The sequence below is a fragment of the Aethalodelphis obliquidens genome, unplaced genomic scaffold (genome assembly GCF_003676395.1).
Source record: "Aethalodelphis obliquidens isolate GAN/ISIS:26980383/991018 unplaced genomic scaffold, ASM367639v1 scaffold11, whole genome shotgun sequence".
In the NCBI taxonomy this organism is placed as follows: Eukaryota; Metazoa; Chordata; class Mammalia; order Artiodactyla; family Delphinidae; genus Aethalodelphis; species Aethalodelphis obliquidens.
In genome coordinates, this window is record NW_020837955.1 from 38,139,268 (window position 1) to 38,153,025 (window position 13,758).

General features: G+C 56.8%; 1 protein-coding gene across 7 annotated transcripts in view; it reads left to right on the forward strand.

Annotated features, from left to right (window-relative positions):
• LHPP (phospholysine phosphohistidine inorganic pyrophosphate phosphatase) overlaps positions 1–13,758 on the forward strand; it is a 139,651-nt gene that overhangs the window by 77,213 nt on the left and 48,680 nt on the right. Inside the window, exon 7 of one of the 7 annotated variants that reach the window (XM_027112885.1) lies at positions 9,275–10,723. The exons of the other annotated variants lie outside the window; for them this stretch is intronic. Within the exon in view, the coding sequence (XP_026968686.1) occupies positions 9,275–9,293 (19 nt within the window). The 3' untranslated portion in view covers positions 9,294–10,723. Of the gene's footprint in view, positions 1–9,274; positions 10,724–13,758 lie in introns of those variants that run through there. 7 annotated transcript variants of the gene reach the window in all.

Consider the following 13,758-nt stretch of genomic DNA (forward strand, 5'->3'; position numbering starts at 1 on the left):
AGTTTGGGGCAAGTGACAAATCCTGTGAGCCTTGACTTTCTCGTCTGTAAGTGGGGATGCTAATGCCTCCTTTGTCAGGCGTTACGAGGAGCAAATCAAATTGCGCCGTGTCTGTAAAGCATCTGGAAGGGTAACTGCTGACCACGAGGACCGTGCTGCCTTGCAGGGTGGCCCAGATGTCCTAACCTTGGCGTGCTAGGCTGATGGCCCAGCTCCCAGCCCCTCGGAGGCCTGGGGCTTGGACAGACTCCTCTCCTTCTTCCTGCCTGCAAGCTGGGCTTGAACACCCCCAGCGATTGGGGGCTCATTCCTGGCAGAGGGAGTCTGGTCTCCCTGTACCCTCTCCCGACCTGTGCCTGTGGCCTCTGCCCTCAGGCAGCTGTGGAGCAGGGGGCTCCTGGGTGACCCTGGTCTTGGTTGTTGGGCCCTTTCCGTGCCATCAGGTGAGAGGCCCCGTCTCCACCGTCTCTGTAGTTCTTGTGCCCAGACTGTGCAGCTGCTTTTGTTCGTTCGTAGGATTTCTGGAAGCGTGTGCAGGTGGGAGGAGGGACGTCGTGTGCTGCACGTGCAGGAGGTGGTCCGGCTGCCATGGCTCAGCCTCAGCGTGTTTACACGCACAGGGCCCTTCCGGCCTGGTGAGGATGTGTGTGCACAGGGGCGTGTGCCCGACTTCTCTCCACAGCGACTGATCATGGAGAGGTCGTGCTTCCCCTCTCCAGGCCGCGATTCTGGGAAAGGGGTTCTCGAATGCCAGCTGCGGGAGAGGAGAGCCAGGGCAGTGGGGAGTGGCCCACCGGCCCACAGAGGCCTGAGACGGCCGAGCCCCTCTCCCATAGCCCTGCCGCCCTCCCTGTGCCCCCAGGGTAACATCCGTGCTCGGAGCCGGGGCTGCCCCAGAGAGAGGGCTGGTCTCAGTGGGATCTGGAACCCAGCTCTGGAGCCGGACAGTCTGGGTGCAGATGCCCAGCTCACCACTGAATAACCTTCTCTGTGTGAGCCCTGCTGGGCCTCCATTTCTAATAACCCAGCTCTAAAATGGGGCCACAAGGAGCCACTGCCTCCATGAAATCCTGTCTCCCCAGAGATGGCGCCTTCTGTCATCATCGTTGTGCCCATCAGCGCCCACCCGCCCTCTGGGGTGCCTGAGGGGGCAGCCCCCCCAAGCCTCAACACTTGCCTGCGTCTGAGACCAGGCGGAGGGGGAGGCCAGGTGCGCGGATGCCCAGCCCTCTCCCCACACAGCCTCGCCGGGGGCGGTCCTCCCTCATCCTGACCACGGGAGGGTAAGGGCCAGGTGGTGCGACACCATCCCGAGTGGGACATCACAGCCGCAGGAGCCAAGGCGCGAAGAGCTCCTGGGGCCCTGGGGTGGCAGAGAGCTGCAGCCTCCGGAGTCCTGATGCCCGTGGTCCCTCGGGCTGGGCCGGGCTCCACAGCTGCGAGGGGGCCACAGCCCCTCCACCCCAGCGAGGGGGCCCCTGCATGCTGCTAGGACGCACGGAGGATATCCAGGGAGCGTGTGGGCCGGCAGCACTGCGGTCTCGCGGCCGGCGTCCCGACAGCGGGTTTTCCGACGGACTCTGTGAGCGGGTCCAGCGTCCTGAGGCCCCGGGACACTTCGCGTCCCCTCCACCCCCTGCAGGCACTTCCTGTCCTCGCCCCCTGCTCCGCTGGGCTGTCTTCTCGAACCTTCCCTTGCTGTCCTCCTCATCACCCCGTCCATCCTCCAGGCTGTCAGTGGGGGTTCCCCACGCTCCCTCGGAAGAGGGGGCCCCGCCTTCCCGCTCCCCGCTGGCCCTGCAGCCTCGCACTCCGCACCCTGGAAAGTGGGCCAGTTATATTCACCCCCTCTCTCTGGAGATAAGGAGAGAAAAGCACCTCCAGCCTGGAGGGGCTGAGAGTCATAATTAATGGGCTGATGAGTGTCCTGATTTCCTTGGGGAAAGAGGGGGGGCTCCCGGCTGTCCTCACGGAGGAGCACAAGCTGGGCACAGCTCTTAATCCTGCAGTCGCTGCCTCGCAGGCCGGGCCCTGCCATCCCGCCATCCCCCCCCCAAGCCCGTCCTGCGGTCATCTCACGCCTAGATGGACTGGACGTGTGGCTGCTGTCCTTTGGAAAACACTAGAGACCGCGTGGACCGCCCTCCCTCCCCGCCTCCCGCCTCCCAAGTGCTCCCGAGCCTGTGAAGGGCCAGCCCCATGTAGGGCCCTTAAAGCACCAGCGTTTTAACAGCCTGACCCTGAGTGTTAGGAGGGCCCCCTCTGCTGATTCGTACGCTATACGCTTGGGTTTAATTGGAGCATAGCTGTAATCCATATGCCTGTTAAGGTAATTACACTTATAAACCTAATATAATCCATAGGTCAGTGGGTTCAGTGCTAATTAAGGCAGCCGTAGTCAGCATTTACAAAAAACCTTGCAATTACTGGAATATCCTTTAAGCTGGCCTTCTGAGTTGATAATGAGACTGGGCTCAGCGCTCCGTGGCCTCCTAGGGCTCTGACTCGGCACACCGGGCCTCTGGTATGCGCCTTACCTCACTGGGGTGGGGTCGGCACCCGCCGTTACCGCCCCCGGGCTCTGTGACAGGCACCCGGCTGGTGGCGGTAGCACCAGGGGAGCCAGATCCTTGTGACTCGGCTGTCCCTAGCGCTCAGCTTTGCTCTGGCTCAGCGGACTCAGCCTGAGAAAGCAGTTCTTCCAGAAAAGAGAACGAGAAATCTGCGTGTCGAACTAGAGGCAAGACCAAACTCCGGGGCATCTGGAGCTTCCTCCCCTAGCTCATCCCGTGGTGGTGATGAGCCTCGCAAGGTTCAGAGGGTCCACCTCCGGGCTTTCTTCCTGCCCCATGCCCCACACCTGCAGCTGGGCTACACCTGTGCTCCCTCCACTGCCCTGGGGCCGGAAGTGGGGTGGGAAGGAGACTGCCCCGAATGCTGGCCTGGCTGTGTCCGCATTCCGTCCCCATGGGCCCTCCCTCCCCAGGTCCATCCAGCGAGGGGGAGTTGGGCCTCGTGGGTGTGGGGCTGCAGGCGGTGGGGTGGGGTGAGGAGGCGGTGCAGGGACCAGGGAGGCACAGCCAGCGCCCAGGGGCTGCGTCGTGGGCCGGTGCTCAGGGGAGCCAGCCCGGAATGCACACTCCCGTGATCGCCCACGGCTTCTGCATGGCCTCCAGATCTGTGTGTCCAGGAAAGAGGAACCCTCTCTGATGCAGAATGTTCCAGACTGCAGCCCTCTCCTCTGGCCACCCCTGCCCAACCCCAGGAAGAGTCCAGCAGCTGCATGCTAGGGCCAGAACTGCCCCGTTCCTGTGTGTTGCCTGGTTCCTGGTCATGTTTGCAGCTTGGTGAGCCCCACAGAGGCCCACCCGCCGGCCCCCGACCCCGTCTGGAGCAGCAGATAAGCAGCAGCTCCAGCAGGCAGAGTCCGCGGCAGGATAATCGCAGGCTAATCTCTTTGGAACCTGCCGTTTTCCTGCTCAGGAAGGCAGTGGCACTCGGGGGGGGGGGGGGGGCGGGGATGTCCCGTTGTCCCTGCAGTCCCGTCCTCCGGGAACCAGGTGCTCTTCAGACAGCACCACGTGCATCCTTTGGGAGGGGTGCTGGCGTAGGTAGCGGGGAGTGTGGATTAGCCTGGGCAGCCTGGCTGCAGGCCCTGCCTCTGCCGCTTGGAGCTGGTATGACCTTGGCCCGGTAGAAGTTACTTAACCACTTTAAGACTCTCTTTTACATAATGGGGAGATGACGACTGAATTCCGTAACGTGCACGAAAGCTTAGCGTAGTGCCTGGCACACAGTAAGCACCTGGCCAGCGCTGCTGCTGCCGTTGCTGTCGTCACGGTCGCTGACAGCAGCAGTGGAGAAGCAGGGCACTGGGGTGGGCGTGGCGCACCAGGTGGGCTGTTAGCGGGCCGCGTCTCTGCTTTCCCCACCTTGCGTCTCTGGGTCTGGTAGACCTGGGGGCCAGCACTGGCTCTTCTCCCTTCATTTCTGCCCACTCTCCTGTCTCTGCCCAGAGACTCTGAAACTGGCAGAAATGGCCAGGTGGCACCAGTTTCTTTAATGGAGGAATGAAACAAACGAGCGTGGGGGACTCCTCCGCGGGGACCAGGTGGTAGTTCAGGGGCAGCACACGCACGTTGGGGGAGAAGATGAAAATCCTAGTGACAGTCGAGCGCCTGTTGTATGCCAGCTTCTGGGCTAAGCGCCGCGCAGACTCATTCGCGGATTCCAACAGCAGCTGGATGTAGCTGGCTTTTTAGTCCATTTCATGGATGAGGAAGTTGAGGCTCAGGGTGGTTGAGTCGTTGGCCCGAATTCATCCAGTCAGGGGGTGCCTGGGCCAGGGTTTGAACCCAGCCATTCTCATCACCACTGTGCTCTCTCCCTCCCAAGGGGAGCCCCCTACCCGCTGTCTCTTGTGGGTGGGCCAGTGGGGCTGGGGGAGGGAGGGGGGCCAGATGGAGGAGGAGCCTGCAGGATGCTGGGGGCAGCCGCCCTCTCCAGGGGGATGAGAACTGCACCCTGGAGACCCTGCCCGGGGTCTCTATCATGACCGTTAGCCGTGTTTTTAAATTCAGTATAATAATTTGTATTTTCTCTTGTTGATTGATAAAACTGTGGGCATTCCTGAGCTCCTGAGTTCCAGGCCCAGCTCTGCCCTGAGCTGTTCGCATGTGTTGCCTCGCTGAGCCCTTGTGCCAAGCCCACAGTGTGGGTGCTGTCATTATCCCCCTTAGAGATGAGTCAAGCCGCTTGCCTGAGGTCACACTGCTGGGACGTTGTGGGGATGCTGACCCCACTGCTTACAGGCACTGGCTCCTTTGATCCCTACCACCTTCAAAGGCCATAGCTATGAGGTGACAGCAGCAGAATTCAAACTCAGGCCATCCAGCTCCCTAACCTGTGCTCATGTTCACTGTTGAAAATTTAGGAAAACCTGAGAAGTGAAAAACAAAAGAAAGTAAACCTCGGACCAGCCCACCATCCAGAGGTGATTTCTGATAACATCTGGAGGTCCACCTTCTGTGCAGAGTATGTGGGTTACGTGTTCCGTCCAAAAATGAGATTAGGAGCACATGCTGTATTTTTTTTAGGTGATTTAAAAAAATTAATGTATTATTTATTTATTTATTTTTGGCTGCGTTGGGTCTCATTGCTGTGCGCAGGCTTTCTCTAGTTGCGGCGAGCGGGGGCTACTCTTGGTTGTGGTGCACGGGCTTCTCATTGCGGTGGCTTCTCTTGTTGCGGAGCATGGGCTCTAGGTGCGCAGGCTTCAGTAGTTGTGGTACGCGGGCTCAGTAGTTGTGGCTCACGGGCTCTAGAGCGCAGGCTCAGTAGTTGTGGCGCACGGGCTTAGCTGCTCCATGGCATGTGGGATCTTCCCAGACCAGGGCTCAAACCCATGTCCCCTGCATTGGCAGGCGGATTCTTAACCACTGCGCCACCAGGGAAGTCCCAGCACATGCTGCTTTTGAAATTCCTCTCTTCAGCGACCAGTTTGAAAACACTGTCCCACCTCAGTAGCATCCTCCTGTGTCCCTGTTTCAATGGCTGCATCCTACTCCACGTGGACACACCGTTGCTAGATATTCCATTGTTTCCAGCTCTTCCTTAGAGTAAACAGGGCTGCACTGAACATTCTTGGAGCAGGGCCTTTCACTTATTAGTGAGTTTTTGCATTAAGACAGATTCTCACATGTAGCCTTGCTGGGTCAGGGGACATGCAAAATTCTGAGGGTTGTGGTACTTCTGCAGAATTCTCCCTCCCAATATCAGTCGTGCTCCCAGTACAGGCAGTGCTCTGTTTCTTTACATTCTTGCCAACAAATAATACCATCATTTAAAAATACTGTCTCCAGGACTTCCCTGGTGGTCCAGTGGGTTAAGATTCTGCGCTCCCAGTGCAGGGGGCCCAGGTTTGATCCCTGCTTGGGTAACTAGATCCTGCACGCATGCCTCAACTGAGTCCGCATGTCGCAACTAAAAATCCCACAGGCCACAACTAAGACCCGGTGCAGCCAAAATAAATAAACAAATAAATATTTTTTAAAAGCATCATCTCCACTGATAGAAGAGAGCTGCCATCTTTGATTGCTAAGGAAACTCAAGTTTGTTTTCATCTTCCTTGGTCACTGATTTTTTTCTCCTTCTGTAAATTGAATTGATTTAAATATAAATTGAATATTTATATCCTTTCTTATTCTTTATTGTATATTTTTAAAACCAAGGCTTTTCTTTAATGAGAAATATGCATTTCATCAAAGACGGAATGCAGAGTCTATGGCTCACTTATTCTCCAGAGAAGATGCTTCTTTTTTGTTCCTCTAATCCAATCAGATACTGAGACTACAAGATTTTGGCAAATTAATTTCTGCGTGTGAGACTGTCGGTGTGTGTAAGGATCCTAGCCGAGAAGACTACATTTTAATCCCAGTTACTCAAAGTCGTGAGGCCACTTGGTGTCACGCTGACCAGGGTTGCAATCCCCACTCGGCTGCTTTCGAGCCCCGTGACCTGGGAACGCTCCTCAGCCCCCGAAAACCTGCACTTTCTGGGCTGTAGAATGAGGGCCGCTGCGGCTGCTGCGCGGGTTACGTGAGGTCTGGGTGGATGTGATGGACCTGGTGCTGTGCCTGACACCTGGGAGGGGAGCGGGGGGTTCAGATGTCGCTGGTCCTGGGTCAGGACTCGCTCCTGATGCTGTAAGAGGCCGGGCAAGTGAAGGAAGGGTGAAGCGCTTAAATAACTTGTCTCAGACCAGCTGGGCCCCCCCGCCTCCCCGCACTGCTGATTAGATCGGCAGTGATAAAAAAGCCAGCAGGGCCCTTGGATACACCAAGGCCGGGGCAAGGAGAGGGAAGACTAGAGAAATCCTGCAGCTGAGTGATGGGCAGAGTGGGTGTCGCAGTTTGCCGCCGGTGGTCTCCTCATAATCGCTAATGTTTGTTTAGCATTAAGGTAAATGCTGCCTTATCCCCATTCTGCAGATGAGGGGACTGAGGCACAGAGAGGAAAACAGCTTGCCCAAGACAGCACAGCTGGGGAGTGGCCCAGCCGGGACTATGGCTCCTTCTCGTGCTAAGTGTGTGCAGTGTGGGTCAGACCGCATCAGACTGGAGAGGGAGGAAGGTGCAGAGGCGGCTCTGAGACCACGTCGGGCGTTGTGCAGAGTCTGATTCAGTGGACATGGTGAGACTGTGGCCTTCACCCAGGGGGCCTTTGGTTCCACTATAAGGTGAGGCCACTCATCCTGGATCTGCCACACCATCTTCAAAGGGCAGAGCCTGAACTCTTGGGCCTGGCATTTGAGATCCTCCTAGAACTGCCCCCCCAAACATTCTGGTCTCATTGTCCGTTCTCCTTACCTCACACCCTGAATTCCAGGCAGGCAAACCACAGCTAGGCTACTCCAGGCCTCCCTTGCCTGGAATGCTCTCTTCCTGTCCCTGATTCCACGCTTACTGTTCCTGTGAGTGTAGCCTCCTCCAAGAAGCCTTCCCCGGTGCCACGGGGGAAATTTAGGCATTTCCTCATCTGATCCCCCAAGACACCGCATTCTTTTCTTCGTCACAGTTCTCGTGACAGGTCCCTCTCTGCACTAGCCCAAGAGCGCCTGGACTCCCAGACCAGGGCGCCTTCATTTCTCTGTCCTCTGGGCTGGCCTCCACTCCAGACCTGATTGTGAGTTGATGAATGAATGAACGAACGAACGTACAAGCGAATGGTCGGCAGATCCAGGCCTCGGGAGTGCTCAGCAGTGCTCGGCAAATGCCGCTGGATCAGGGGTGGTGGCCCAGGGGACCTGCACGCGCTGCAGCCCCAGAAGCACGCTGGATTCACCTCGGAACACATGCGTACCAGCCGCCTTGTTTGTGTTTGAAACTCAGGCCAACAGATAGCTTCAAGTAGTTTGCTTTGTACTCAAACCTCTGTGTCCCCAGGAATTGGAGAGACAAGGTTGTGTAACTAAATGATGGCTGTCTTGGAGTAAGTTGCAGTCCATTAGTAAAATCCATTTCCTAGAGGAGGGTTGGGGTGCTGGTCTTGGGGTACGGCTGAAGCCTCATGTAACTTTGTCATCACCCAGCTGGTGGGCTCACCCCTGGGGAGGCCGTTGTGGGCCAGGTGTCATCCCTGCCTTGCAGAGGTGCTAGGCCAGGCTGACCGGGGAAGGGGGCACAGAGGGCACTGGGTCGGGGAAGCTATGCAGGAGTGGACTGTGGGTGATTGGTGGTGGGGCCCATGTGCTGGGCAGGGGCTGAGTGACGTGGCACACAGATGGAACACGTGAGACCTTGGGGAGTCCAGGGAGCCTGGGGAGGGTGCAGGAGTCGGGGAGGGGAAGCACAGAGGTAGCTGAGGGGTGTGACCTCGGCCCTGTCCCATCAGTGTGTCCTGACACCTCGGATGTTCACATTCAGCCTGTCCTCTTGTACCTGCTTCTTCCCTTGTCCTTCCTGTCCTGTCTGCCTGACGCTGCAGAGTCACAGGAGAGAGGTGCCCTGACGACTCTGGGTGACAGTCGAGGGCGCACGAGGCTGCGAGAGAGAAGCAGCCACGTGGCCCTTAGTTCTCACGCCGCAGCTGGACGGACAACTGCATCAGCTGCCTCGGGGGCCGCCCTGCAGCTGCCGGGCCACCTGGCCCGGGGAACGGGCCCAGCAGCTTCCTGGGAGTGTTCTCAGAGCCTTTCTGGGGGAGGGAGGCACAGTGACCCTTCTGGAATCTGAGCCCCAAGTCAGGGAGTGGCTGGAAGGCTTCCTCCCAGGGCTGTTGGGCCTCCTCATCCCCAGGGAGCTGCCGTCCGCCCTGCACTCACAGCGGGCCTACGTGCAGCTCATGCCTTGTGCTCTGCACAGCCCACTTTCTAGAGAAGGTCAAGGGCGGTGGGAGCCGTAAGCCACTTGCCCAAGGTCCCACGGGGGCTCGGATGGGGCCTAGCCCTCGGCAGTCTGACTCTGAGGCCGTCTGTGCTCTGAGCCACTCGTCTCGCCTCCCTCTCAGTTGTGGGGGGCCCCAGCCTCTCCCGTGGGGGGCGGCGCTTGGCTCAGGTTTGCCCGGTTCAGATGTGGAACCTCCTGGGAAGGCTCGCTGGAGGACGTCGGGGCAGAGCCCTGCGCTGGGCGGGGCCGGGGGGAGCAGGCAGGGGCCACTCGCCACGCTGCCGCTGCTACCCGCCGCTCGCCCAACATGTGACAGAACAGCTCACGACCCACTTTTATTTTGGTAGAGCTTTTAGTCCCCATTTACATGTTTTGTTTTTCCTTTATAGTCCCAAGTGTCGAGCCTAGCGGAGCACAGATGTCTCACCAAACAAAAATAGATCCGCTGCAAGGAGGGCTCTGCGGCCGCAGGCGTTCTCATGCTCTCAGCAAAGCCAAGTTCTCTCGCCAAGCGCTCTTGGGGAGGATGTTTGGGAAAATGTCAAGGCATTCATTTTTCTCTCGACCTTTTCGGTTGAAATTGCGGGGCCTTAACACTGGAAGTAAAAGAAGTTATAAATAAAGACGCAGCCAATGGCCAGGCCTGGCCTGCTCTCCCGACTGGCCACTGATGGTTTCTCTGCAGCTGTTACCAAGCACAGGGGTCCCGCGGTGGCCCTGCCTCTATGAGAGGAAGTTAACGATCATTTCCAGACAGCAGAGGGACCAAGGGCAAGGTTTCCACAGTAGCGAAGAGGGGAGGCCTAAAGAGAGAGGGGGCGGCAGAGGACGGCGCCCAGGAGGCCCAAGGGGTGGGCTTCCCCTAGACGGTACCATCGGAAGGTGCGTCTGAGAATGTCTGCTCAGTCTGTCCTGGAGTTTGGAAGTGTCGGTTCTTTACTGCCCTCTGGTTCTCCGGCAGCACTGACCATCTGCAGGAGGAGTCTGGGTGGGTCCCAGGGCACCTGCTGGCGATGCCTCCCAGCTGGCTCTGACTGTATTCGCTCTCCTGCACTCTCCTGGCTGTGGGTCCCAGGCTCCTGGCCGGGGGGCTGGCTGGCTTCCCCAGAGCCCACATCCTTCCAGGGAAGCCAGGACCTGAGTTGCCTGCCGACATGAAGGCCACCCGCCAAGGCCACAGAGGGGGTGTGATGGTGGGGCTGAAGGTGTGTCTGCTGGTAAAGCTGGCACACGCGGGCCCCGGTCTGCCCGGGCTGGAGGCCGCCTTGCTGTGGAGTTACTTCACGCAGGATAGCGAGCCGTTCTTTTGCCTTCGTGCTGGAGGACTTCCTTCGGCAAGTCTGGTCCGGCCTGTGGTGCGGAGAGCTTGGTTCTTAGCAGTGCTGGGTTTTACTGCACTTTTGGTCCTTTGGTGGCACTGACCGTCTGTTGTGGGGCCTGAGGGTGCCTGTGTGGGGTGCGTAGTGCTGGCTCCGGGCCCCGTGGAGAGTAGGTGGCTGCGGAGTGACTCCCTGCAGTGGTGTTGCCACCCGAGGGGCCACCAAAACTGGAAGCCTCGAGGCTGGCAATGCGGCAGCTTCAGGCACGCAGGGAAGAGGCGTAATTTCCACTTTCCAGGTCCTGGATCTGGTTGGTGTCTCGTGCAGTGGCCCCAGAGTCCTGTCTTGACCATAGCTTATGATCTCAAGGTATAAACCCAGGTCCGCATGAGACAAGCAGCTAGTGATGGGTTCGTATACTCACTAGTTAGTTTTTCATGGGAGAGATTTTAGTTTGGTTTAAAAATTTGTTTTTAATTTTATAAATGTAATGTGTTCACACTGGAAAATTTGGAAATTATGAACAATCTGAAAAGAAGCAGCTTAAAAAAAATCCTTTTGTAATCCACCGATAACGTCAATTAACATTATGGCATATTTCCTTCCAGCCCCCTCCTCTTTTTAGTATTTTTAAGCATAATTGAGATTGTGTTTTACGTACAGTTTTACAGCCTGTACTTGTCAGCCTTGAAATAGGCTCATCTGCATTTTCTATATGGGCTGCAGGGAGAAGACCAGATTGCTGAGGTTTAGCTGAAGCTGTGGAAGAAGGAAATCCAAAAATATCCTTCTCATTGGCTTTGCACAAGGAGCACCATGGCCTCATGTTTTCCTTCTAGTAAAATAAAGGCCGAATTAGCCACTAAGAGTGACCCCCCCCCCCCGATGGGCGCTTGGTGATAACGCTCACAGAGCGCGTGCTGTGCTCTCGGTCGAGACCATAGACGAGGAAGGGGCTGCCATGGGGGGAGTGCCAAGCCCAGCCCCTTCCTGAGGAGCTCCTCGAGAGCTCTCCAGGGTCTGCTGGAAAGCAAACACTCTACAGGGAGCTGAGGGGGTCTTCTGTCAGACACCCACTACTTCTTCGCCCTAGACCCACCCTGGTTACAAGAGAAAACAACCTAAACCATGAAAAGCACTTGGAGAGACTTCTGCTTCTGACAGGATGGAGTAGAAGTCCTTTCCCTAGTCCTCCGGCTCAGTGCAACTGAAACCCCGGATATTAGCTATGAAACAAACAATAGAAGACTCTGAAAGGTGGAGAGAAGAGGGCAGCCCGGCCAGGGACCACGGGACCCAAGGAATGAAACAATGGTGGGTTCCCTGGGTTTTCTCTTTGCTTTGTAGACCCCAGACTTGGAAGTGAAGAGGCCAGCAACCCGGAAACACCGGTGGGCACAGAGGAAAAGCCCCCACGGAAGCCTGCTCTCTCAGGCAGCCTAGCAAGACAGAAACTTGCAGACGATAGCCACTCTACACCAGCCAAATACCATAGAATCAACTGTGGTCTCTTCCCATCCATGCCAGCAAGGGCCCAATGGGGAGCCTAGACTCCCACCTTTTTTATTTTATTTTAATTTTGGCTGCGTTGGGTCTTTGCTGCATGCGGGCTTTCTCTAGTCGTTGTGAGCGGGGGCCACTCCTCATTGTGGTGTGTGGGCTTCTCATTGCGGTGGCTTCTCTTGTTGCGGAGCCTGGGTTCTAGGTGCGTGGGCTGAGTAGTTGTGGCATGTGGGCTCAGTAGTTGGGACTCACGGGCTCTAGAATGCAGGCTCAGTAGTTGTGGCGCACAGGCTTAGTTGCTCCGCGGCATGTGGGATCTTCCCAGACCAGAGATCGAACCCGTGTCCCCTGCGTTGGCAGGCAGATTCTTAACCACTGCCCCACCAGGGAAGCCCAACTTCCACCTCCTTGAGGCTGTAATGAGCCCCTCACCACTGGGGTTGGGGGGTGTCAGAGGAGGCCAGGTAGGTAGGGAGCCAGGGTGATAAAGAGGGCTCCTCAGCTGGGGGGTCAGTGGTGACCACATGGAGATCCTGTGCTTCTACCCCAACCAGCAGTAAAAAGGCCACCCCCACCCACTCCCACTCACCGTGTCGATGGAGGCCATATGGGAAGCAATCATGAGGCATTCCTGGTCCTTCCAGCCAGGGTGGAACTTCCACCCTGGACCAGCAGCAACCAGTGCCCCACCCTCACTTCAGTGTCAACAGAGTCCCAGTGGGGAACCTGGATTTCTACCCCAACTGGCAGCTCTACCCTCTTTCAACTGCTGGAGTTGTGTGTTCCCCAAAGAGCCAGCCTAAAGAGAAGGTTTAAATAAGATCCAGAGTCTCATACCATAATACCCAAAATGTCCACATTTCAATACAACATCACTTGTCATACCAAGAACCAAGAAAATCTCAACCTGAATGAGAAAAGTCAATCAGTAGACACCAGCAATGAGATGACACAGATGTTAGGAAAAAGATTTTGTTTCTTTTTTTTTTTTTTTTTTGTGGTACACGGGCCTCTCACTGTTGTGGCCTCTCCTGTTGTGGAGCACAGGCTCCGGACGCGCAGGCTCAGCGGCCATGGCTCACGGGCCCAGCCGCTCCATGGCATGTGGGATCTTCCCGGACCAGGGCACGAACCCGTGTCCCCTGCATCGGCAGACGGACTCTCAACCAGTGCGCCACCAGGGAAGCCCAGGACAAAGATTTTAAAGCAGCTGCTTTAAAAGTGCTTCAACGAGCAATTGCAAATATGCTTGAAACAAATGACTAAGTAGAAAATGTCAACAAAAATGTAGAAAGTCTCAGCAGATGGAAGATACAAAGAAGAACCAATGAAAACTTCAGAACTGAAAAGTACAGTAGCCAAAATAAAAAACTCAGTGAATGGGCTTGATAGCCCCTTGGAGGGGACAGAGGAAACATCGGTGAACATGAAGATAGAAAAATAGAGGTTACACAGTGAGAAGAGAAAAAAATAGACTGGAAAAAAATGAATAGACATTTCACCAAATAGACAGATAGCAAATAAGCACATAACAACAGGGGTCCCCAACCCCCAAACTGTGGACCGGTACCGGTCCATGGCCTGTTAGGAACCGGGCTGCACAGCAGGCGGTGAGGGGCGGGCGAACGAGCAAAGCTTCATCTGCCGCTTCCCACCACTCCCCATCGCTCCCCGTCGCTCCCCACCAGAGGCTCCCCGTCGCTCCCCACCGCTCTCCGTCGCTCCCCACCACTCCCTGTCGCTCCCCATCGCTCCCCGTCGCTCCCCACCGCTCCCTGTCACTCCCCATTGCTCCCCGTCGCTCCCCACTGCTCCCCATCGCTCCCCATTGCTCCCCGTCGCTCCCCACTGCTCCCCGTTGCTCCCCGTCGCTCCCCGTCGCTCGCGTTAACTGCCTGAACCATCCCACCCCACTGCCCCGGTGGGTGGAAAAATTGTCTTCCACAGAACCAGTCCCTGGTGCCAAAAAGGTTGGGGACCGCTGCAGAAAAGATGTTCAATGTTATTAGTCATTAGGGAAATGCAAAACACCACAATGAGCTGTCACTACA